The 22,893-nt window shown below is 54.2% G+C and overlaps 6 protein-coding genes across 9 annotated transcripts; all 6 read right to left on the reverse strand.

Moving 5' to 3' along the window:
- Positions 1 to 19: 19 nt before the first annotated feature.
- Positions 20 to 1,630, reverse strand: ABB37_03350 (putative Pyroglutamyl-peptidase I (PGP); the record flags this gene model as incomplete). 3 transcript variants are annotated; one of them, XM_015800668.1, is made up of 1 exon in its annotated part: positions 20 to 1,630. In XM_015800668.1, the coding sequence occupies exon 1, from the start codon at positions 860 to 862 to the stop codon at positions 20 to 22; it is 843 nt and encodes a 280-aa protein (XP_015660675.1). In that variant the 5' UTR covers positions 863 to 1,630. The 3 variants fall into 3 exon arrangements, with proteins under 3 accessions (XP_015660675.1, XP_015660674.1, XP_015660673.1); XM_015800667.1 differs by having other exon boundaries at positions 20 to 1,619; XM_015800666.1 differs by having other exon boundaries at positions 20 to 980.
- A 688-nt stretch (positions 1,631 to 2,318) lies between these two features.
- On the reverse strand, positions 2,319 to 3,038 carry ABB37_03351 (hypothetical protein; the record flags this gene model as incomplete). The annotated part of the gene is made up of 1 exon (XM_015800669.1): positions 2,319 to 3,038. Exon 1 carries the CDS (start codon positions 2,814 to 2,816, stop codon positions 2,319 to 2,321), a length of 498 nt encoding a protein of 165 aa, XP_015660676.1. The 5' UTR covers positions 2,817 to 3,038.
- An 800-nt stretch (positions 3,039 to 3,838) lies between these two features.
- ABB37_03352 (hypothetical protein) lies at positions 3,839 to 5,758 on the reverse strand (the record flags this gene model as incomplete). The annotated part of the gene is made up of 1 exon (XM_015800670.1): positions 3,839 to 5,758. The coding sequence occupies one exon, from the start codon at positions 5,756 to 5,758 to the stop codon at positions 3,839 to 3,841; it is 1,920 nt and encodes a 639-aa protein (XP_015660677.1).
- A 1,247-nt stretch (positions 5,759 to 7,005) lies between these two features.
- Positions 7,006 to 10,963, reverse strand: ABB37_03353 (hypothetical protein; the record flags this gene model as incomplete). 2 transcript variants are annotated; one of them, XM_015800672.1, is made up of 1 exon in its annotated part: positions 7,006 to 10,963. In XM_015800672.1, the coding sequence occupies exon 1, from the start codon at positions 10,756 to 10,758 to the stop codon at positions 7,006 to 7,008; it is 3,753 nt and encodes a 1,250-aa protein (XP_015660679.1). In that variant the 5' UTR covers positions 10,759 to 10,963. The 2 variants fall into 2 exon arrangements, with proteins under 2 accessions (XP_015660679.1, XP_015660678.1); XM_015800671.1 differs by having other exon boundaries at positions 7,006 to 10,955.
- Positions 10,964 to 14,865: 3,902 nt separating this feature from the next.
- Positions 14,866 to 17,924, reverse strand: ABB37_03354 (hypothetical protein; the record flags this gene model as incomplete). Its single annotated transcript, XM_015800673.1, has 1 exon — positions 14,866 to 17,924. Exon 1 carries the CDS (start codon positions 16,189 to 16,191, stop codon positions 14,866 to 14,868), a length of 1,326 nt encoding a protein of 441 aa, XP_015660680.1. The 5' UTR covers positions 16,192 to 17,924.
- Positions 17,925 to 18,523: 599 nt separating this feature from the next.
- Positions 18,524 to 22,857, reverse strand: ABB37_03355 (hypothetical protein; the record flags this gene model as incomplete). Its single annotated transcript, XM_015800674.1, has 1 exon — positions 18,524 to 22,857. The coding sequence occupies exon 1, from the start codon at positions 22,685 to 22,687 to the stop codon at positions 18,524 to 18,526; it is 4,164 nt and encodes a 1,387-aa protein (XP_015660681.1). The 5' UTR covers positions 22,688 to 22,857.
- Between the last annotated feature and the right edge of the window lie 36 nt (positions 22,858 to 22,893).

Consider the following 22,893-nt stretch of genomic DNA (forward strand, 5'->3'; position numbering starts at 1 on the left):
ACGAATACATAAATGAGTATTACGCTGCCGTCATCATGGTTAGCAGACCGTCCACAAACTTCTTCACCTCCTCCGACTGCGACATGACCGTTGGGTTGTAGGCGACAACGCGCTCCCCGTTCTCCTCCATCTTTCCCTTCGTCGGGTCCACGACGTGGATGAAGATGCCGTACACCGTATTCGGGTGCTTCTTCTGAAGACGCAGGGCACGGTACAAGGCGCAGTTGCACAGGTACCGCCCCGCATCGCGAGAGATGGACCAGTGCGGAGGCTGAAACGCCGGCATCACCATCTCGCCTTCCTTCGACTGATCCGCCGCGACCTCGTGCGGCAACGGCGTGGCGGCAGACGCGAAGCCAGCCGTCGACTTACTGGCCGTGTTGAGCTGTCCAATCAAACTCTCCAGGTCCTGCAACTGCGGCGTCCCCGCCTTGCCGAACCAGCTCTCCAACGTGACATCGATAGAGCCGTCGCTGGGCAGAATCGGGTCGTGGTTCAGCACCACGCCATCTACGTCCGGCAGGCTGGCGTACAGCTCATTGTAACCCTGCACCTCCGCACGAATGAGCCCGGTGGTGTCGGGGTGCACGCCGATGTGGCAGAGGAGAATTTTAACGTCGCTGCCGTGCTCAGCGATCGTCTTCTCAATTTCGCCCTCGAGTTGGTCAAAGTACGCGCCGACGGCTTTGATGCTCACCGCGAGGCTCAGCTCCGCGTGAACGGCCACAACGGCGGGGTGGCGCTCGAGGTCCTTGCCGACAAGTTTGGCAATGGAAGCACTGGGATTTACCTTCACCGTGCCAAAGGGCCCGTAGCCAGTGATGAACACCACAACACGACGGGACTTTTTTGCTTCTGCCATTGTGTCTGTGTTAGACGGAGGACCGCCGTGAGATGGGGTCTTGGGTGCGTGCGATCGATTCTTCCGTGAACAACAAGATCAACACCGAGAGAGGCTTCTTAAGGGACGTTTTGCAAGCTGCGAGAACAGCACCGAAAGAAGAAAAAAAGGGTATTAAAAAGCGCGAGACATTATGGGAAACCAGTAAATGTGAAAGGGCAACGACGGATGGCGATTCGATGCACTGCTTCCATCTCAGCGCCGAGTAGCATTGTCGCTCATCAGAGCGCAAACGGTTCGCTGCGCAACGAGGGAAGGGGGGGGGGGCCGTCTGGCAATTCACTTGGCAGCTGGAATATCCTTTCCTGCTGAGTGAAACAGGAAAACCGCGGAAGAGTAGACGTTACAGAAACCTTTTTAGATATACGAATATATGCGTTGTTATGGTAGAGCAGAATACTAAGAAGCGTAGAGCAGCATTCACAAACATGCACCCATCCATGTGTCAACACGACGTGGGCATTGAAGCAGAAGCGACATCAGATTCGATCGTACAGAGAAGTTTGTTCTTCAAAAAACGCTGACTACCATGAAGGCGGCACAACGTCAGAATATGAGCAAATCCTTTTCACTTGTCTCATCAAGTATCGCCCTCGTAGGTCGCATTTAGTCTAGAGACCACTCAAGTTCACTGCAGTCCAGCATCTCAAATATGAACGTTTGCCGCGAACGGACATCCTGGGGAATATGCCTACTCCACAACGTGTCTAATAGTTCCTTTTAGATGGCTCAATAAGTATTACCCCATTGAGATGTATGTGTGTGTGTGTGTGTGTGTGCGTTGAGAAGAATTATTGATGGAGGAGCGAAAGAAGGAAAAATACAAGGGAGGGGAAACAACAGAGACGGTAGCACTGCATCCAGCATTCAAAACAAAGAAGAGACAAATACGCAGCGAGCAGACCGTAGTCTTTTGCGTTACTAAGGACAGCGATGTCACGATAACAGGTATTGAAGAACGCATCGGTGTCAACTACTTGCGTTGTCTTACAGCAACCAATATATATATATATATATACTTAGGCCATTCAAGCCCCATAGAAGACGCGTGGAAAAACAGACGGGTCTCATTAACAACACGAGCAGCTCCGTTTTTCTCTTCATCTTCTGGTCGGTAGTTCAGGTAGTAGTCGCGGGTTTCTCTCGTTCTTGCGGCAAGTGTGAATCATGAGACCTCACGTCTGTGCAACAAACGTGTCGCATCCAACGGTGCTTTCTCTCCAACCCGGTGTCGCCCAGCAACGCAGCAACAACGACGACGACGATGACAATGTAAGCCGAGGCCATACAACAACGACGCCACTCCGCCACACACTAAGAAAAAAGGACATGTTTTGCGTACTTGAGAGAAAAAGGGTAGAAAGAGCTACAACAAACAATCACCAAAAAAATCTATCCACACACCTTTTACCCCTTCTTAGTAGTTAAGTCGGGACCACGGCTCATCCAGGAAGTACTTCACGTGCTCGGCAAAGAAGTAGCCGTATAAGGTCGTGCCGAAGGTGGCCATCACGCATAGGAAGCACAGCAGCTTCAGCCACATCCACTCCGGGTCGTCACGGCCAGCACCGAGCAACTCCGCCACGGCATCAGGGTGGCCCGCGTTGCTACGAGTGGAGTAGTATTCCGGTGCCATGTTGCCACGACGACCCTTTAAAAGAAACTTGGGTTGGTGGTGAAGGGGTGGGGGCTGGACGACGTCCTCTGCTAGATGGGCTGAAGGGGCATTACTTTCTTCCTTGGAGTGCTGCAGAGAACCCGTTTCCACGTGCTGTGCCGTGTTGCTGCCAGTCGCTGTGGGGTTCAAACCTGCCTTGGTGGGTTCCACAGCGGCGCCAGCTGTCGGAAGAGCAGACCGACGCACCAGCGTGGCACTCAGCAGCGCCGCACGCGTCAACCGTGAGCAACGCAGCATTCCGTTTTCTCTTTTGTTTGGTGTTGTGTGCGTGCGTGCGTGCGTGTGTCCGTGTGAGTTCAGTTGTTTGCCTGCGAAGGGATCTGCTTGTGGGGAAGCTGTGAACTCCTAAATTATTTTTGTTGTCTTGCTTTGAAGTGAGATTTACGAACAGATGGCGAGAACAAGAAGATTTCACCGACCGCTTTGGCGCGCACCACCACGGAAAAGCAGCAGGAGGACTGAAGAACAGAGCGGGAGAACGAAAGGTGAAACGTGAGAGAAAACGAATCTGAATGCAAGGTAAAATGAGAATAGAAACACAAAATTTTCCGCGAAGGAGTCATAACAACAGCGATTTTCATCACTCCAGTAAGACAACGACTGCAGAAGCGTTGCCGAAGTACTCTTTGGGAGATGAAGCACTAGCACCAAAGGGAAGAAAAAGAATCAGCGTCATAAGATGTGGGCATCCTTGTGTAGGTTTTTGCTGAGGGGAATTTAGCTCGGAAGTACAAGAAGAAATGACATGACAGAACAATCGTTAAATTAAGAATTGCAAGAAAGAGAAAACAAAAAGTCAACGTAGGGTTTTTGTTTGTGTGTGTTTGCGGGTGGCACACCGCCTTTTGTGAGCAACGCGAGAATAGAAAGAAAGAGAGAAGAACGACCCTTTGAAAAATCTATGCCAAAGTGCTGAGCAAAAGACACAATTACCCGAGATGAATCATTCCCCATCGACGCCCACGCCACACCATACATCTTCTCCGTTTCTCTCAACTCTACCAAACGCAAGCTTGACGATACGGCGACCGCAAGTGACATTAATCGCTGAAAATGAAAACTCACGATGAAAAACCCCCCAAACAAACAAACAAACAAAACCATCGGACGACGGAAGGTAACACCATCGCCGCCCCCTGTCGCAGTTCACCGTCTCCAACAATAAATGCAGTAGATTCGACCTCTGGACCTGGGTTGTTTTTTTTTTTGAGGGAAATGGTCTTCGTTCCGCGCTTCATGCCAACTGACGGTTTCCCAATTTACATGACCGCACAACACCCGCATTTCCCTTTTACTTTCTCGTTCTTTGGACCATCTATGTTCTCGTTGTGACGTAACCGCGGATTTCCTGCGCCGCGCTTTGGGAAAGCAGGAGCCTCATCCGCATCGTCGATCGGTTGGTGGTTTTCGTTCCCCAGAGTTGCGTCCACTCTTAGAGAACCAACACCGGCGTTGCCTCCCCTCCTTGCACCACCGCCGTCGCTGTCGGTGCCACCCGCTGCGTTGTTGTTCGCACTCCCGTTGTTGCTACCGGCCTTCGTCAAGCCGTCGCTCACATTCACGGTATTCTTGTTGGCGCCTGGGGAGTCGGATATGTTGATCACCGTCGCGTTCTGACTCACCGACGGGTTCCTCGCACGCATGCCGAAGCCGCTCAGGTTGGCGCTGTTTGCGCTTCGGGACGGCCCCGCGCCACTTCGATCCGTGCTCGGGTCAGCCGACGGCGTCGGCTCCTCTCCCTCCGGGCGGCGGAAACCACCGAAGTCCATCGTGTACGACTCTACACCATCCGCCAGCACCGCCACGGGTGTCGGCTCACACACCACCTTCTCCGTCGTATCCAAGCCGAGTTGCATGCTGTCGTTCAATCCGCACGTGAAGACAAGGCCGTTGTCGCAGTAGAACATGCTGCCCGCCGGGCCGGCCGCAATGCCGATGCAGCGCAGATCGCCGTTGCCCAACGGAATCGGCGTGAACTTCGCCACCTGCTTCACATCGCGGCCCAGCCCCAGCTGGCCGCTCTCGCTGCTCCCCGCACCGTAAACCCTGCCGTTGCTCGCTAACGCGAGCGAGTGGCAGTCACCCGCGGCGACCTGGACAATGAAGTGGTGCGACAGCTCCTCCACGAAGCACGGCTTGCGGCGCGCGTCTTGAATTTCGCCGTTGCCGAGTTGGCCTTTCTTGTTGCGCCCGAAGGTGTAGAGGTGGCCGTTTTGGTCGATGATGAGCAGAAAGCCCGTCCCGCTCGCCACGCGGGACACCGGTGTGCGGCAGAGCGTCATGACGCGGCGAGGCGTGCTGACCGCCCGCTTTGACGCCGTCGTTTTGTAGACGATGGAGTCGGTGCCCACCATGTAGTAATCCTCGCCGTAGCCCAGGTCCAAGAATCGGACGTGGCGAGCTGGAATGATGGAGCGAGTTGGGTTCGACAGCGCAGAGAGTGGCCGCACGGTGAACGCGCGCGTAACGATGGCGAGCCGCTGTCCGTGCCCGACCAGCATCAGCGTCTTGCCGGCAATGCCGGTCATCGCATCTTCAATGCCCAAGGCGGTAGGGCCGTCCACAGACGAGCTCGACACCTTCAAACCTCCCGACGCCCACACCTCATCTTGGCTCGACAAAATCGCGAAGAAGCCATCGCCGGCGACGCAGCCGCGACCGCGGAGGTGCTGTGGCACCTTCACGCCGTGCCCCGCACCAAAGGTGATGAGCTGCTTCGTCTGCCGATCAATAAAGCAGCTCGTGTTCCAGCTCATGGACATGGCGGGGATGTTGTAGCGCAGAGCGTAAATCGGGACAGCAAACATCATGACCTGCTGAAGCACACGCAACGTGCTGGAGGCAACGCCGTACTGCTGTGTATCCGGCGAGTTTTCCACAACGCTGAAAGCCTTGTTCGCCTCCAGAGGCTTACCGGAGTCTCTCAGCACCGCTTCCTTCTGCCGAGCCGACTGCTCCATTTCTCTCTTTTCTTCGTTGCCGTAGACGCGTCCGCTGGCCTCATCGCGGTGCTTCCGCCCCCACGATGTCAGCTTATACTCCTCCTTATCCGTTGTGGTGGAGTGCGCGTCGAGGGTACTTTGTCTCGCGTGAATTAAGGCGAGCATGCTCTTGAAAATGGTGTCCCCGCCGTTCATGCTGCGGCGCGTCTCCATCCAAAACTCGGCATCGGAGATCATTTTCACTAGGTTTACCAAAAAGGGAAAATAAAATCGTAAGAAGCGAAAATGTATGTACTTTCTAAGTTCACAAGGCTATTCTTGGTATGACTGTTGAAGTGCTTGCTACGTGCATGTATAGCATCACAAGGAACTTCGTTCAGCGGGAGTGGAGGGGCACAACGAATGGCTACCAGTATAAGAACTACAATCACGATATAACAACAGCTGAATTGCAAAAGAAAAAGGGAGGGAAAGCGCTTTGGCTTGTTTGGCGTCAATTGATGCTTTCCTTCGCCTCTAGACCCGTATTTGGTTGGACAAGGTGCAGCTGCGTCAACGCATCGGCGTGGTCACTCGGATGCGACACCCCACGCACGACAACAACAACAAAGAACGAAGGACTTTTGAAGTACAACAGATCCAGAAGGCAGAAAAAGCTGCGGTTGTGATGGTGGAGGTGAGGACGCAGCTGCGATATATATATATATATATATATATATATATATTTCTCCAGCTGTTGGGGGTTTTGACAATGCTAATCGGAGGCACTGACAATAAAAGCCGAGGGAGAAAAAAGCGTAGGGGAACAGAGGAGAGGGTAGTAGTAATGCGGCCGCAAAGTCCGTGTAAAAGCTGTTGTTATTGCTGTTATTATCCACTACCATTCCACTCTTTCAGACGAAACTGCGGAGTGTGAGGGATGGCATTTACAAAGCATCAGCGTGTTCACACGAGTTGCGGCCCACACTATTTAGCCCGCCTTTTTCCACGCTGGTCGTTACCTCCAGCATTTGAATGTTGTTATGAACCGATTGTGTTACCGTCAGCCAGGAGAAACACACACACAGAGAGACACAAACACGTACGCGTGTGTCAACGGTAATCATATAATACCCAAGAAGAATACATTCCAATCGGTACAGCAATTCCACATTTCTTTTATCATACATACAAACAAGAAGGAACAAATATATATACTCGTAAACGGAAGCACGGAGATGGCAGCAGGGGCGACAGTATCACTCCGCTTGTCGCCCTTGGTACTATTATACATTGTAAACGCCGCTATACAGGTAAAACACACACACACATTTTGTTGGTTTATCCCCCCCCCCCCTTTCCTCTCCCTCCCCCCAAGTGAGGAAAAGGGTTCTACTAGGAATAAAGTTCACCTCGCGAGCTCAAAAGCAAACTTATCTTGATTGTTGGGTGTTTTTTCTCCTTCGCCACAAGAACGAACATTGGTCCCCCAAACGTGAACTTCTTTAATCGATGCCGAGCGTTCGCCGGTGTTCTTCGTTGACGTACGGAACGTAATAGGGGTGCTCGTAGGTGGTGCCCACTCGAGCTTTACACTCTTCCGGTCCCTCCCGCAGATGCGCAGAGTTATGCGCGTGTGTGAGCGCCAGCAGCCGCTCATCACGATGGAGCCGCGACTCTTGCTCCCGTCGCTGCTGAGACCGGATGGCACGACTCAACACGGCAGGCTGCGAAAAGGTGAGTTCTCTTTGGTCTTGCTCCGCCGACGCAGGTGGATTCGAATTGTGGTCAACATCTGGTGCTGCGGCAGCAGCGGTGGCCAGGGCGGTAGCCGCCCGCTCCCGCTCTTCGCGCATCGGCAGAGTTGTATCACCGTAGAGCTCCACCGCACGGTCAAAGTCACGCTCTTGCTGCTTCCGCTCCACCGCGCGGCCTAGCTCTTGTTGTTGATAACGGCGCAAAGAGTACTGTAAGAGACGCGTGTCACGGCTATCGTCGTGCAGCATTGCGCGCCACAGCCGAAACGCGCGCTGAATTACTCGCGCCGACCGCGCGCGTACGAAGTTAGACTGCTCCGCGTCGATTTGCGCGTTGAACGCTGCGCGCCGTCGTAGCACGTCTGTAGGGAGTTGCCGGATCGCCTCCTGCCACGCCGTCCGCTCCTTCGCTGCCCTTGTCTCCACAAAGAGGGGAATGTGGAAGCGGTCTCGCTCCTCGTCAAGCAGATGCTGCACCGCACCGCCGCGGGCACGACATTGGGACTCGTACTCGTCTGCGCGCGCAGAGAGTGCAGCCGCGGAAGCGCAAGGCTGAGGCGCAACGCTTTCCTGCGTGAGAGCGTCCGTGTCCTCCGCAGCCGAGATACGGTGCTCGTCCGCACTCAAATCGCTTTCCAACCGCTGCTGCGTAGCGGGGGCCTCGCTTTGAGAAGCTGATTTCTCTTCTGTGTCGCCGCGCTCGATCGACAGTGCGTAGGGGTTCGCTTCATCTATCCGCTGCCGCAGCTCTCTCATGCGGAACCGAATGCGTCCTTCATAGCCGCGCCACACCCGCTGAATGTCCAGCGCAGCGGCGTGCTGTCTCCGCAGCGTCGGCGCATCGACCCCGCGTTGTCGCTGATCGGCCCACGTGCAACGAAGCCACTGCTGAATCCTCGTAGCAGGCGCGTTGTAGCGCTCCTCGTACAATCGCCGACGCGCCTGGCGGGCCGCATAGCGTCGAAAGGTGCACTGCACGATCATGGCAGCGTAGTCCCGGGCTTCTGCGTCTGCCCTCTGCGTGTTTTCGGATGCCTTCTTCTGCCTTGTCTGGTTGTCACGCAGACGTTGCAAGGCACCGCGCCACAGAGCTTGCAGTTGACAAATGCGCTTGTGCAGATCGGCTTCGTGCAGTTGCGGATCAACTGAACAGCCAGTGAGTCGCGCCGCACCGCGCACACACGCCGTGCGATCTTTCCACCTCCTCGCACATCGCACCACCACCGCCGGCACCACGTAGTTGGCAATTCGGCCGTGTTGCTGCGACGGCGGCGGCGGCACCGTGACGGTGTGATGCTTCGTCGTGATCTTCTTTCCCGTGGCAGCGGCGAAGGCGAGGCGGTCGCGGCGGCGGCGCTGAAGCTCCTGGAGGCGCCGCAACTGCACGTGGCGGCGCGGCTGCCCGACTGAGCTCCACCACTGCGTCCACGCCCGCTGAATGACGCCGGCGGCGCGGGTTTGCGTGCGCTCCTCCACCCGTTTCAGGCCCTGCTGGAAGGCGTTTGTCGCCGACGCCGCGGCCTCTTCCGCCTTCATCTTGCGCCGGTACGCCTCCTCTTCTGCCAGCGCTGCCTGCCGCTGGGCCGCTCTGTCCGGGCGTCGACTGCTGTTGCTGCTTTGGCCAAACAGGGTGTGCCGACCTGGCGGTTGCGTTTTCCGCCCGCTGTTGCTGCAGCTGTTGTTGGTGCTGCTCCTGGCGGACGCGGGCGTTTGCGGCGACCCCGTTGCGTATTCGGTTGCCGCTGATGGAACGGCAGGCGCCGTGGCGAAGAGAGACGTGCGCTCCTTCTCCCGCCTATCGGTGGAGTGCGGAGCTGGGGTGGTGCTGCTGCTGCCGCGCGCAGGACGGGGTGCGTGCGCGTCAACGGGAAGGGTCTGCGCAAACACGTTGGCATTGCGGGCCGAACCTTTTCCTTCCGTGGAAGGGGATTCGAAGAGGGCAGACGCCTGCGTTGTCGGTAGAACATGCGTCGTTGCGTTGGAAGCCGTGAGGGGCGACGGAGGAAGAGGGGCACTGAAGCGCAAAAAGGATGGGTACACCACGCTACCGTTTTCCTCCCTACCGCACAGCTCGCGTAACGTGGTAGCCCGATGCTGGTTGAGACTCAGAACGGAGGGGCGAAACGGCTCCTGCAGTACCGTTTCCAGGCCCTCGTCAGGGAGGCGGAGGTCAGCCGCGGAGAGGTGGGCGGAGTCGAGGCAGAGGGCATCGACGGAGGCGGCCACGTTGCTGTCGCGACGAGGTCCATCACCGTCATCGTCAGCCCCTTTCGAGCTTTGATGGGTTGACGCGTCAACGCCACACGACGCACAGTCGTCAGCCCGTTTCTCCACACACGTGGGAGTGAGTTGGCTCCCACCCGAAGCCGACAAGACATCTTTTTGCCCTGTTTTTTCCAACGACCCGCGAACGGTGCGGTCCGCTAGAGTCGGCGAAGAAGTCCGGCGTGCAACCTTTGCGGTGTCTTCGAGTTTAGTCGAAGTCGCGTCTACCGTAGCGTTGTCTACCGCAGCAGGTCGCGGCATGGCAATAGGTTGACCGAAATTCAAGGTGTACAGCGCAGCCCGTGCACGTTCCTGTGCCGAGGAGAACCCTGCCGGCGCCTGCTCCACTGGTGGCGGCGTCTGGGATGGCACCGTGGATGGCGCCTGATTGCTGCGCAGCGTCGATGACCCCTCCGGCTGTGAAGGCGTGACCGCGGCAGAAGAGTTGATCCACTGCGATGTAAGTCCGCACTTCTCTTTCAGCATTTTCGTCGTCGGGTGCTGCTCGCCGAGTGCTGCTTGCGCCTCTCGTAGCGCCTGCAACATCGTCGGCAGCGCTGCACTGCGGCTGCGCTCACTGGACTGCTGACCCAGCGCCACCGCTAAGTTGTGGAGGGCAGTGATGAAGAGCACTGGCTCCCCGTCCTGCGCCGCCGCCGCACACTCCGTCGCAATCTTCAACGCCTCCTTCACCTCCCCTTTACTCAGCAGCACCGCGGAGAGGTTCAGCATGGTGGAGCACGACGGCTTGCCGAACACCGTCGATTCCACCTCCTTCGCGAGCATAAACTGCTGCAGCGCACCGTCGCGTTGGCCGTCGCGGCGCAGTTGGCAGCCGTAGTTGTTTAAGGTCAACGCGTACACCAACCGCCACGACTGCACGACGACTTCGTCCGGCGCCGCCCGCGCATTGGACGACTCAACCTGTACGAGTCGGTTCCGCAGTTCGGGGAGGAGGGAGGTTAAGATGCGACGACTGGTGCCGCCGTCGCCGCTCCGCAGCGCTTGCATCGCCTCCTCATTCCTGCGAGTGAAGTCCGCCAGACTTGCGCTATCCATCTCGCGTGCAGCGGCGGATATCGACGCGGCTTTGACAGCCGGAGAAGCTGTCCGCTGGCGAGGAGAGGATTTGCGCCGCTTCTGCGGTCTGTTTTGCTTTGGTGGCGATCGGTGGGGCCTCGCGGAGGATGCTGCTGCTGGTACCGGAGCCCTGCCGGAGTGACTGCCGACCTGCATGTTTCGTGTGAGCGCCACTTTTCTTTTGGGGGGTCAAGAATACTAAGGAATGTGCAATAATGGCTTTTTGGTTTTATGCATGTGCTGGTCCCGGTAAACTGGAGCCCAAATGAAAGACCGGCTGATGCCTTTTATCCGTCAGGGTGTGTTCCGCTCAACTGCAGTACAAGGCTTCGCCACCGCTCTATCGTTCGCTCTTTAAATCTCCGGCAAAGAAATGGAATGTGAACGCCAGCACGAAAAGGAAACGCGAGGAGGGAGGGGGAAGGTAGAGAAAGGAAGCGTACAAAGATATACACTTGTCGTTGTTCCTGAAAACTGGATTCGTACGCCACACAGCACGGCTCTGCAGCGTTCATTCACCTGAAACTACTCCCTATGCGAGGTAAAACTCCGTTACGCACAATGGAGCCGCGAACACGGCTTCGAGGAGATGCATCTCCCTTTCCCTTCAGCAAAGCTGCACGGCGGAAGACGAGAAGACAACCACACGCGCATAAATCCGTCCAAACATTGCAGTCAAGGCACTGTGAGCCCAGTGGCTTGCTGTGTACCGTCCGAAGGAAGATGCTTTGCGTTGTCGTCGGGCATCTAATTTATGTTTTACGCTACTACCTATTCAGAAACAAGAAAGGGAGAAACATATCCGGATAATATGTAACTGAAGAGGACCACAAGGGAAAAATACAAAAGAGAGGCGTTTGAGCCAGAGCTCAGCCGTCTTTTGAGAAACGGAAAAAAAGTGAAGAGAACTCTTTTTACACAACGCTTAGTCAAAGCTGTTGCGTGTGTATGTCGGGGGGGGGGGGGCCGACACCCAAAAGCAGGTACTCTCTCATTTGACCAAAGAGGAAGGAAAGCATATATATATATTTCCAGATAGGACAATGCAGCTGCATGCAGTGATAAATCACACGAAACTACAGAGCAAGTTCCACGGGACGATGCAGCTTCTCTCCCAACAACAACCGCGACAGTAAAAAGGAAAGCTTGCTATTTAAAGAACACCATCCACTGTGAGAATCGTGGCAGCCACGATACGTTATCTATAACATAATTTTATAAACCGAAGAAGAGAGAAGAGAGCAAAAATCAACCTTAAAGTTAACAGCACTGGGGCGACGGGAGGAAACGGAAGAAGTGACGATCTAGCCCCCTCGCTCACGCACCAATAATCGTTCGGCCCCGGGGAGTAACGATGACAATTTTCATCAAAACAGAAAGGGGGTGAAGACGGGCAAAAGAGGGGGAAAAATATGAATATCCCAGCGAGTCTCGCGCTACCACGACAAATAACCTCCCAACTTGGCCGGGCTGCGTCCTCTTCAAAAGACCAAGAGGTAAAAGCAGCATCCACCGCAAAACAACGAGATACGGAAAAGAAGACTCTCCCACGTAAAACAAACAAAAAAGTGTACAACGCAGCTCGGACTCCTCTTTTCAGTTTCTTTGCATTCACAAAACAACCGCCTCGACGCGTAAACGGTGAAGGCGACCACACGCACGCACAAAGGCGATCACAAATGTCCCACGAACAAGCACACGTGTGCGTCTCTGCAACGTGGAGGACGTATCTTTCATTCGCCACCCTCGACCACCTTTATAGCGTTTTCTTTTTCCTTAATTCAAAAGCCACGGCAACACCAAATAGGAATAAAAAGATATAGCCGAGGAAAACAAAGGAGAGCAAGGTAAAGAGATCAATGATGACGTAATGTAAAGGAAGAAACAGGAACATATTTTTATGGACATTTTCATTTATTGAGCAAAGGCGTGACCACACAGTCCAAACTACTTACGAACAACGAAGCTGCAGAGTATAGAGCCGTACTTGTATTGTACGAGTGTGTGTCCACGATCACAGCATTGTCTCGCGTGGAGAGATGATGTTTGAAAGAAGATCGACAAGCAGAAGAACACAATTAATAAAATGAGAAAACAAAAAACGAAGCACCACCCAAGAGTAACGAACAGTGTTCCAACGGGGCGCAAACTGGGATCGGTATGGCAGAGATATATTTTATCGTTTAGTGGCGTAAAACACACACACACAAATGAACGCGTTTATTGACTATATAGCGTACCCATAGCTCTCTTTCATGCAAAAGCACGCTGCTCCACTTTGAGCGATATATGTATAAGTGGAGGATAGAAAAGAAAGGCGTGAAGGTGCGTAACGTCTGTCTCTCAGCATCATGGATTCAAAGAAAATGAAGGGAAAAAAGGGTCCCCTGGGGAGACACAGCAAGAGAAGCGGAGAAAACTCCGCAGCGCAGAACACACCTAAGTTGAGGGAGAGATTGCGAAAAACAATCTAGCAGATTCGGAAAATATATTTATATGTATGGAGCACTACAAGTGCCACTTCGCTACATAGATCCGCTAGGTTTATCGGTAGTGAACAAACACAACACCACAAAGGGACACACTCCCCAACACACACATACGTCTATCGCAAAAGAGAAAAAGAAAGAGCACGACAGTAACGTTGTGAAAACAACGACGAGAAGAATACGACTGTTTCGGTGTTACCTTTGATGCGCATAGTGTCCGATAACAATACAAAGAAAGGAAAAGTTGATGGCTCAGTTTGCGAGGTCACTACCGCATCAAGATGCAGTAAGTCCGTTGCGCTAACGCTTACCATGCTGAGTGAAGAGGAGTTCCAGTAGGGTTCGCACGTATATCCGCACAAACTAACCAGAAAAGACCGAGCAATGAAGCATGACTCCTTGATGATGTTGTTGATCCTTTAAAGAGGGAGAGAGAAACAATAAAACGGTCAACACGCAGCACCGCAATGGAGACGCAGACGCCAAAACCCAGTTCGTCACTCAGAGCAGCGTTTCTATTACCACACATTCAACACTAGCCTTTTTTACAGTAACATTAGAGGTACATTAAAAAGGCAGTTAGCGATTAATAAAAATAATAAAATAAGCTGCCGCTATTAACAAATTGAGATGTAGCTTCAAAGAAAAAGGAGACTCTTCATGAAAATAATAATAAGAAAGCAAAACAGGGAAGGCTCTTGGCCCATCACACAAGGACAGACCAAAAAATAATGGTTTTGGCACACACCCACAAACAAACAAGCAAAAAATACTATCGCGAGCACAAGGATCAGGTGTTCCGTACTCCACGATCGCGAGAGAACGAGGAAGAGCTAAGGGGTACGTGGAACGCTTGCTTCACCACTGGTGGAATCGGTGAAGAACACCAACAACTGCATGAGCGTGCTGCGAAGAACACCGTGCAAAGGATAATAGGGCGACTTCTCTGTTCACATAAATCACTGTACGTACCTGCAAACTGTCGCAGTTACATCAAACGCAGAAACCCAATATGTACAAAGAAAAGAAGAAAGAGCTCTTTTGAAGTCCGCTACAATTAGCAGCCATTTTTTCCTTTTATATCTGCTTCCGCCTTGAGTTCTACGAGCACGAAGTTGAGACACAACTGTACATGCAGTTTTTATTTTTCAAAAATAATATTTCCCTTTGAGGCGTTGCTGCGCAACGCGCATTTCTATCCGTTCAATTTTATTTTTTTCTCCGGCGTCAACTATTTTTGTTGGCTGGCCCGTTACGACAACGACGGCTTCAGCGGGTTTACAATGGGCCGAGAAAACGACAACAAAACATGAAAATGTTAGACTGCGCAAATGAAAGAAGAGAAGAACAAAAATGGGTGGCTGCACACAGAAGAAAATATTGTATGACGGCACTTTCCGATGATTGGCGTCGTTTACTTTGCTACTCTCCTGCGCGTGTTTGTTTTCCACCCTTCGCAATTGCGAAGCGGCGAAGGGGAAACCAAAAGTAATCTTTGAGAAAAAGAGACGGTAATGGAATAAAACAGAAACAACAGCTCACCATGCAAAATGACGCAATGGCTCACCCAGTCAACCTGATAAAATATCCTGTCACCCATTCGTAGCAACAGCTTTGGGAAAGGAAATGGTTTCAAACAAACAAAAAAAGAAACAAAACGTAAAGTACTTGCAAGAAAAAGAAAAGAAAACTATGTCAACAGCATCAACGCAAAAACAACAACAACAATCAGCAGGCAACAAACCTCAAGCACGCACGCGTGCACAGCTGCTATTTATGACGAGGCGGCAGATACGCCTCGCCTCGAAAAGCACTGCAGCGGTATGCTACTCGCTACCTTCCGTGGGCAGAGAACGCACAGCTGCGTGAGAATACGCAGCGGCAGACGCAGAAGAACGTGAACCAGTTGCCGCAAAACGCCGCTGAGGCGACGCCACCGCAGGCACTGCGCCTCGCTTTCCTGCTCTGCGGTCTCGCGCGTGAGAACGGCCAAAAACGCGTGCAGAAGCCGTTGCTGCATCACGGCATCACGTGCGTGATCTTGAGAGGCGCCCACATCGGGGGCCCAGATGTCCCTGCCGTCCTCGAGGTGCCACTGCGAGGAGCACCCAGGTGGTGGCAGAAGCCGCATGGAGGAGTGGTGGGATGGGCTGACGGAGGAGAGTCCCTGTGACTGCATCGAAGGAGCAGCGCGGGAGTCAAAGCGGAGAGGCGAGAAGACATTCACCTCCGCTGGGAGTGCGCTGCTGCTCAGGCTAGCGGCCGTCGTGTCATTCCATGGGCTTTGTCCCGGGCGCGGCGCAGAGTAGGGCGGGCTCACCACCGACGGCTGCTCCCCGGCGTTTCTTGCGCTGTCCAGCTTCATCGCCAGCCCTCGCGAGTTGCGCTTCTCACTCACTGCAGCGAAGAAGCTGAAGGAGGGCGAGTTAGGTGAACGAAGGCTCTTGGTGCTGTTGACGCTGGAGTTTCCCTCCTCGACGGCGAGTGACTCCGATGCGATGCACAGGAAAGGGTGCTTAGACGTGGGCGACGCAATGTTCGGCTCCGTCGGCGTCATGGAGAGGGATGAAGCCGTCGTCTTCGGCTCACTCGCGCTGCGGTCCTCGAGGTCGGGGAGGGGCGACTTCACTACGTGGAAATCAGCGTGACTGTCTTGCAGCACCAACGCGCAGTTGAGCTCACCGAACTGCGACGCCTTACGGCCATGACCACACCGGAACGGCGGGAGGGCGAGATGTACACGCGGCGACCCACAGAGGACGTCCACTTCGGCGAAGGCCGGCCCGGTGCAGCGACGGCAACGCGGCGATACAGCCATTTGACGTACCGCAGCCCGCACCGTCACAGGCGACGTCGCACCGCGCTGCTTGTGCGCTGCAGACACATCTTCTGCCGCTGCTCGCACAGGGGTGCAGTTCGAGGTGCGGACGTCGCACCGCGCGCTGGGCACGTCACGGCAGCGGCCGCGATCCGCGCAGCCAGCGGTGATGGCGGACAGCTCGGCGTCGGCGGTAGCGAAGGGGCTGCTGCGGCGAGTCGGGGTGGCAAAATGCGACACCCGCCGGTTGGAGAAGGGACTTTGGGTGTCAAAGGCGCTCATCTGGGCGGGAAGAACCACGAAGACAAACGAGCTGCCTCCACGGTGTTCCGGCGAAATCGGAAATTGAGATCTTCCGCGTCTACGAAGGAGAGCACTCCACCACAAATCAAAGCTGGACGAAACCGTCGGTATCACCCAAGAGAGAGAGAGAGATAAAATAAAATGAAGAGTTAAATCGAAACCTGCTCACTCCCACGTGCTCGTTACAATACAATAACAACACAAAGAGAAACGATAGTGTCTTTCACACACACACAGAAAGGAAAAAAAAACACCCTCGCTCACACACACGCATAGGAAAGGAAGGAAATCAATCTCACACGTCTTTCCCTGTGAAGTTACACACACTGCTCGCACCAGTTCAACCACCACGGTAACGTCAATCAGACGCGGTCTTAATCCCTTTCCTTTTAAACCCTCTTTTTTCCAAATTGCAGTGCGGAGACGAGTTTTGGCGCCTCAACGGACACGCACGTCCACCTAAACGATACTACTACTACTACTACTACTACGACGCAAAATAGTGGTTTCTCTTAGCCGCATAAAGCTCAACGTAGAAGTTGTACCAGATGAAAATAGAGAGCGGTAGAAAACGGTGATAGTTCACGGACAACAAAACGGCGCTGATCACAGTTGCGAGAACAAACACAAAGAAGAGAAGCGTGAAGAACAACAACAATAACAATAACAGTAGAAAGAACAATCGAAACGGCGAAGAAGAGAAAGCAGCTGCTGAGTCGTCCCAGTAATCAGCAAACTGGAAACTGGAAGCAAAAAAGAAGGAGGAGAAATAAGAAAAGGAATAACCTTCTAAGGACAGCTGGAAAAAAACGTCTTCTTTCGTTGAATTTGTAGTCGGTGACTAGTAAGGACGTGCAGACACAGCACCGTTTACAGTAAAGATGAGTAGCTGCTTCAAGGCTGGCAGCAAGAAGCGAGATCAGAAAAAAAAACCGCCAGCGAAACAAACAAAGACCGAATTTAATAGGTGTGGAAACCAAAGAAGAAAAAGGTAAAAACGAGAATCGATAGTTCATGTAAATCACCGCCAAACAGTCAGCGAAGCGCTTTCTCTCACTTCGGAGGATTCCAAAAGTTTCGAGAACGCTCGTTTGGACGAAACAAACAAAGAACAGTCTGTTGAGTTTTCAAGTAATAGTAATAAAAAGAAAAGAGGGAGAAGAAAAAGAGTTTAATAAATAATGGTTTGCGTCCGAGTGACACAAGAGCAAATTCTATTGTTTGTTTCGCTTGGAGCTGCGAGCAAAGACACACACACACGTACAGGGAAAAAAAAAATTGCCAGCTCGTAACGAGCTACTTCTCGCAAATTGAGAACTTTTTAAAAAGGAGGAGGAGAAAATATATATATATAAAGAAAGGTTTTTGTTTTATAGAAAGCGCAGCTGCCGCAATGAGAAAAGAACGTCGTATACAAGAAGTTGGAAGGGTATCAATGACGTTTACCACGATCTCAGCGTTACATGCGCGGCACCTAGAGCGTAGTTTAGTAAACAAGTGCGTCAGTCGGTGCGAACAGTACCTCGAAAAAAGAAAGAATACAGAAAATATGGCTGATACATATAGAGAAGTGTGTGGGAATAACGAGTAAACAAAGCAGCCAATATGGTGACTGCGTCTTCTAACGTCTGTGATACCTTTTGGATTTTTTGATATTTACTTATAAACAAATTTATCGTTATAGGAATATGTTATCCTAACTCCTTTGAGACTGTAAAAGACGAATATCAATAATAGTCCGTGTAGAGGGTAGTACGTTTGGAAGTTTTTACGCACGATAGCAGAGAAGAGCAGAGCGCATTAGGGAACAGAAAATAATAGTGAAACATGGGAATTCAGCAGAAGAGAGATGACAATAGGCCAGCAACAAAGAACACCAGCAGAAAGAAAAACAACAACAAAACAGCGGGCAAGCATAAACGCCGTTAGCGAAAACTCCCATCATCACCGTCTTTCAAGCATTTTTCAACGTCAAACTCCTCACACCAGGAGACGGATGGCAGCAAACACACCCCCCCACCCACACACACACACACACATCGCGGAGACCCTGTTAGCTCCGTATTTTAAGAGGCCATAATGAAGCTTCTTGAATGTATCGTTACATTGTTCCAAACTAATCGTTCGTTGCATTCATTTTCTTTCTGTTCCTGCTACTCCTCCAGTCACGCACGTGCGAAGGAGTTTCACGGTGCTTCAACTAAAACAAACATCAGCAGGAGAATCATACACAGAGGAATGAATAAGGTTCGCCTCAAGTGGGGGTTACTCGAGTAAGAGTCCTTCGCTATAACGAGACCCTCACACAGCATCACCGCCGGGAGACGTTTTGTAAAAGAGAATCCACATGTGACTCGAGCCGCGAGAGCGTGCGTTCGAGGTGACCGATGCCCACCACTCCTCCGGTCACCTCACGCTCCGTCGCGAAGGCCACCATCTCACGAAGCTCGCGGCGCGCCTGCTGCTGCGGGGTCCGCGAAACGTCCGCTTGCGTCTCTGCCATGTGCTTCCACCACTCCTTGAAGAAGGACTCACCGCCGCAGCTGACAAAGACGTCGGGTTGGATGACGTCGCACCAGTCAAAGAAGTTGATGTGCCGCTGGGCAACGTTGATGTCGCGCAGCTCCTCGTATACCTCACGAAGTGCGTCTGAGGTGCGTCGCACTGGATTGTGAAAGTTAGGCGAGCTCCGGCGGTGAGACAGTGGAGCCGATTTACTCCTGTTGGACGCAGCTGCGCGTCGAAAGTGAAAAGGCGACGCAGAAGGCAGCGGGGACTGCGTCTCCTCTGCTGAAAACGCAAGAGCCGCTAAACGTCGCGCATGTGCAGCGTTCTCCGCACCGGTCGATGCCGCGGAAGAGGTCGCGTGCTCTGTTGCCGCGCGGAGGCGTGCAGAAAACCGTGTCGCTTGCTTTGCGTTGCTGCCCACGTGCGACACCGCAACGGATGCCGCGTCGCTCTGGCCAACAGACTGGCCCTCCACGATGTCATCCGACGTGCGCAGTCGCTTTGTGTTGTCGTCACTGAAGCTCATCGGGCTCATGGAAGAGCTTGTCGAGATGAAGTTTGGCACCGCGACGTGCCTGCCGTCGTCTTCCCCTGCGCCAGACAAGAAGGAGTTGGAGCTCGTTTCCCTTCGTCCAGACAAAGTTGTACTACCACCCCAACTACTACTTCTGTGCCGCAGCGGTGTATGGGATTCATCAGCGTACACAACCCCGCGGCGCTCCCAGCCTCGCACATCGCCAGCGCGGTACGCCGCATTCATGCTTTGCAACACGCGGAAGAGGTATTCGTTTTCGGGATACAGCAGCGCCATCTTCCGAAGAAAGCGCTTTATGCGAGGCCATGTGCAGCACTCCCAAAACGCCTCCAAACGCCGCCGGCTCCACGGCTCGTCGTAGGTGACGCCGTACACGGCTCGAACGCGGGCGAAGGAGTGCGATACCACGGCGATGTAAAGCGCCACAGTGACGCTGAGCACCCCAACCGTCAACGACCAAAAGAAGAAACTCGTGAACTGCCTCGCCACGTCCTCCTCTGGTGCGACGAAGAGGGGGACGGCGTACCAGTAGGACAGCACCGCGTACAGGGCCTCGCCGAAGTTGGTGAACCACTCCCCGATGGGCCCAAACACGGCATGCCCGACCAGCGCGTAGCCAATCACCATAACCATGTAGAGAACGGCAATAGACAACATCGCTGGTATGCTGAGGTCCAACGCCGTCACCAAGGTCGTGAACGGGCGAAAGAGAGCGCGGCAGAAGAAAAGGCGCGCGAAGCACACGATGACGCTCAAGGCGTTGGTCGTGTTGAACTGGTCGTGCAAGCGCTGCACCGAGTCCAAATACGAAGGATACGAACTCGACACCATTGGGATGGCCAGATTCGCATAGATTCTCCTTGACACGCGGGACCATGCGTAGAAGTAGGCAACGGAGAGAACAACGGACGTCACCACGATGAGATCCATCCAAGCGCTCCAGTCCTGCAGCACCGCAACCCACCCGAACCGTCGCACCTGCCACCGAAGTCGGCTCAGCAAGCACGCAAAGTAAAAGACGGTATACGCGCAGGTGAAGGAGACGTACACAAGCTCCCCCGTCCGCGCCGGCGTCCACACGCGGAAGCTGCGATAGACAGCGTCGGTGTGGTAGCTTCCACCGGCCAGCACCTCCGTATACAGCTTTACCGAATGGAAGGTGTCGTGGTCTGGCGTGTAGGTGTAAAACTCGATGGCGATGAGACGCGTCGCCCAGTTGTCCACGAAGAAGCACGAGACGTTGCGCACGGCCTGTCGGTACTGCATGGCGACCCACGTGGACGAGCGAAATGGCACATCAAAGGTGTAGCCACCACAATGGTAGGTCCCGAAGCGCCTGAATGTGGGCACGCAGTACGGATCGTTCGCCGCTGGGGCGCGGTAGATGTACAGAGGCGCGGAGGCGTTCGTGAGTGGGTGCGTCAAAGTGATGGAGGGGCATCGCACAGGCGTTGTTTCCTCGTCCTCGCGGTTGTGATGGAGACTCCACGCATCCGATGGAAAGCGCTGCGAATCGCGGGGGTACAGCCGGCGCTGCAGCTTCGCCGTGTGAGGCTTCATGCGTATCGTGCGCACCCGCATCGCACCGAGGTAGATGCTCTGTGCAGGCCCTACCAGTACCGTCTTGTCGTAGAGGTAGTTCTCCGCAAAGCGGCGTCTTCCGCTTCCGATGCCCGAGTTGCTGCCGCCGCCGCGGCTGTCGTCATCAGGGTTCACGTTGCTGTGGGAAGGAAAGGGTGCATCAAGGCTTGGTTCGCTAAAGCCCGCATGCGACGCAGCGGGCCATGTTGACGCTTGTGGTTCCTTCGCGGCGGTCGGCAACGACTTCACATTGTCGTCTTCCCGGTCCCCGTTTGCGAGGGAGTCAACGCACCCAGGCCTGTCGAACCAAAACCGATCCCCAGCAAAACAGCCGTCGCCGTCGTTCGCGCTGCTCTGTTGATTGGGTCCGACATCGCCACGGGCATCGAGTTTCGTCTCGGGATGCAGCAGCATCGCGACACCTTGAAAAATGCCCGGCATCACGACATCGGCAAAAAAATCGATCCAGTCTGCCTGCGTGTGCATCTCCACAAAGAGACTGTCGGTCCGCACACTCACCGGTACATCGAGATTCTTCTGTTGCCGGAACTGCTCGAGTGCAGTCACCGCTGAAGGAAAGGGAGTGCGCGTGAAGAGCTGTCGCTGCGACTCCGTGACCAACAAGTCCGCTTGAATCGCCTTCGTGTTGTAGGCGGCGAGGAAGCCTACAAAGAAGAGGAGGGGAATGAGCAGCAGAAACTGCCGCGTCGTGTCGTTCCACTCGATGCGCTTCCGCACCTCTGTCATAACGAGGCGCACCTCAAAAGGTTGCGTATAGGGCCACACGTGGTCCTGCACGGAGCGAGAAGGAGAATAACTGGCATCGTCTCCGCTACTGGGGGCCGGCAACGAAGACGGGAGCCCTGCTTTCTGCCAGTCCGCTTCGTCCACACGTGGGGCAGCACCAGGCGCGTCACCGCCTCGCCTTGACGGCGGTCGCAGCTGCCCGCCCGATTCACTTCCATCGCTCATCGCAAGTGCAGAGCGGCGCTGCCGGGACGATGATGGAGACGTGACCACCGCCATAGGGGACGACGTCGACGCGCGATCGGAGAACTCGCCCGAGAAGATCGACGCCCGCGCCGAAGTGGTCGCAATCATCGAGGGCAGCATGAGAGGCTGTGAAGTGCGTCTGCTTCTCTGCGACGGACCCGTACTCACCACTTGGGCACCGCCGGCGCCTTCGCCGCGGCCACCACCACCACCAAAATCGTCCGCATCATAATGGCTGCTTCGGGACGCAGAAAAACGACGCTGCCCCAGTCGAAGAGGTCGTGAGGTGTTGGCGGAGGGCGAGACAGCGTCGCACGTGTTGTCCACGGCGCTTTGCATGGAAAAGGCCGGTCCTTTGCGGGGGGAAACGCGCTGGTGGGAGTACAAGTCAAAGGAGCCACTGCGGCGGTCAGTCGTAAAGAAACCCGAGCCGTGCTCGCTGCGAAAAGTGGATGAACGGAACGACGCCGCTTTGGTCGAGGCCTCCTTCTGGTGGCGCTTTGCCTCTCGATAGGCCTCTCCCTCCCCCTCCTCGTCGTCGCGCCTTTCGCCGTCTTTCTCGTCCTGCTCATAGCGATCGTCATCGGTGGAGTCAACATAACGTCTACGGTGCCAGCCGGGTCGGCTCTCGCGGGCGGTACGGTCGGCCTCATCATCCTCAGATGTGTGCAAGACGGCTCGCGAGAGGGTGCTCAATTCACTGTACAAGAAGTCACTGCCGTCGGAGGCGGTGGAGTAGGGAAGCAAGGAAGTGCTGTGTGAGTGAACGCTGCCGCGACGCGCATCGTTGAGTGCCGATGAGCTCGTCCTGCTTGTTGATCGATCGCACAGTCGAGAAGAGCTGTGCACTCCTTCCATTTTCGATCTGTCTTGATACAGTTATACGTATATACGTATAGATATACCAATAGCCCCTCAAAAGCTAAGATCGGTAGGGTACAAGAGGGCTGTGCAGCGCTACTCGTCTCTCTCTGTAAATGAAGTGTGTTGAGGACTGCGCAACAGGCAAGCCATTCTACCGGCGATGCTGGTGAAGTCAAGAAGTGGGGAGGGCATCAAGAGCG

This window comes from Leptomonas pyrrhocoris, assembly GCF_001293395.1.
Source record: "Leptomonas pyrrhocoris isolate H10 chromosome Unknown, whole genome shotgun sequence".
Taxonomy (NCBI): domain Eukaryota; phylum Euglenozoa; class Kinetoplastea; order Trypanosomatida; family Trypanosomatidae; genus Leptomonas; species Leptomonas pyrrhocoris.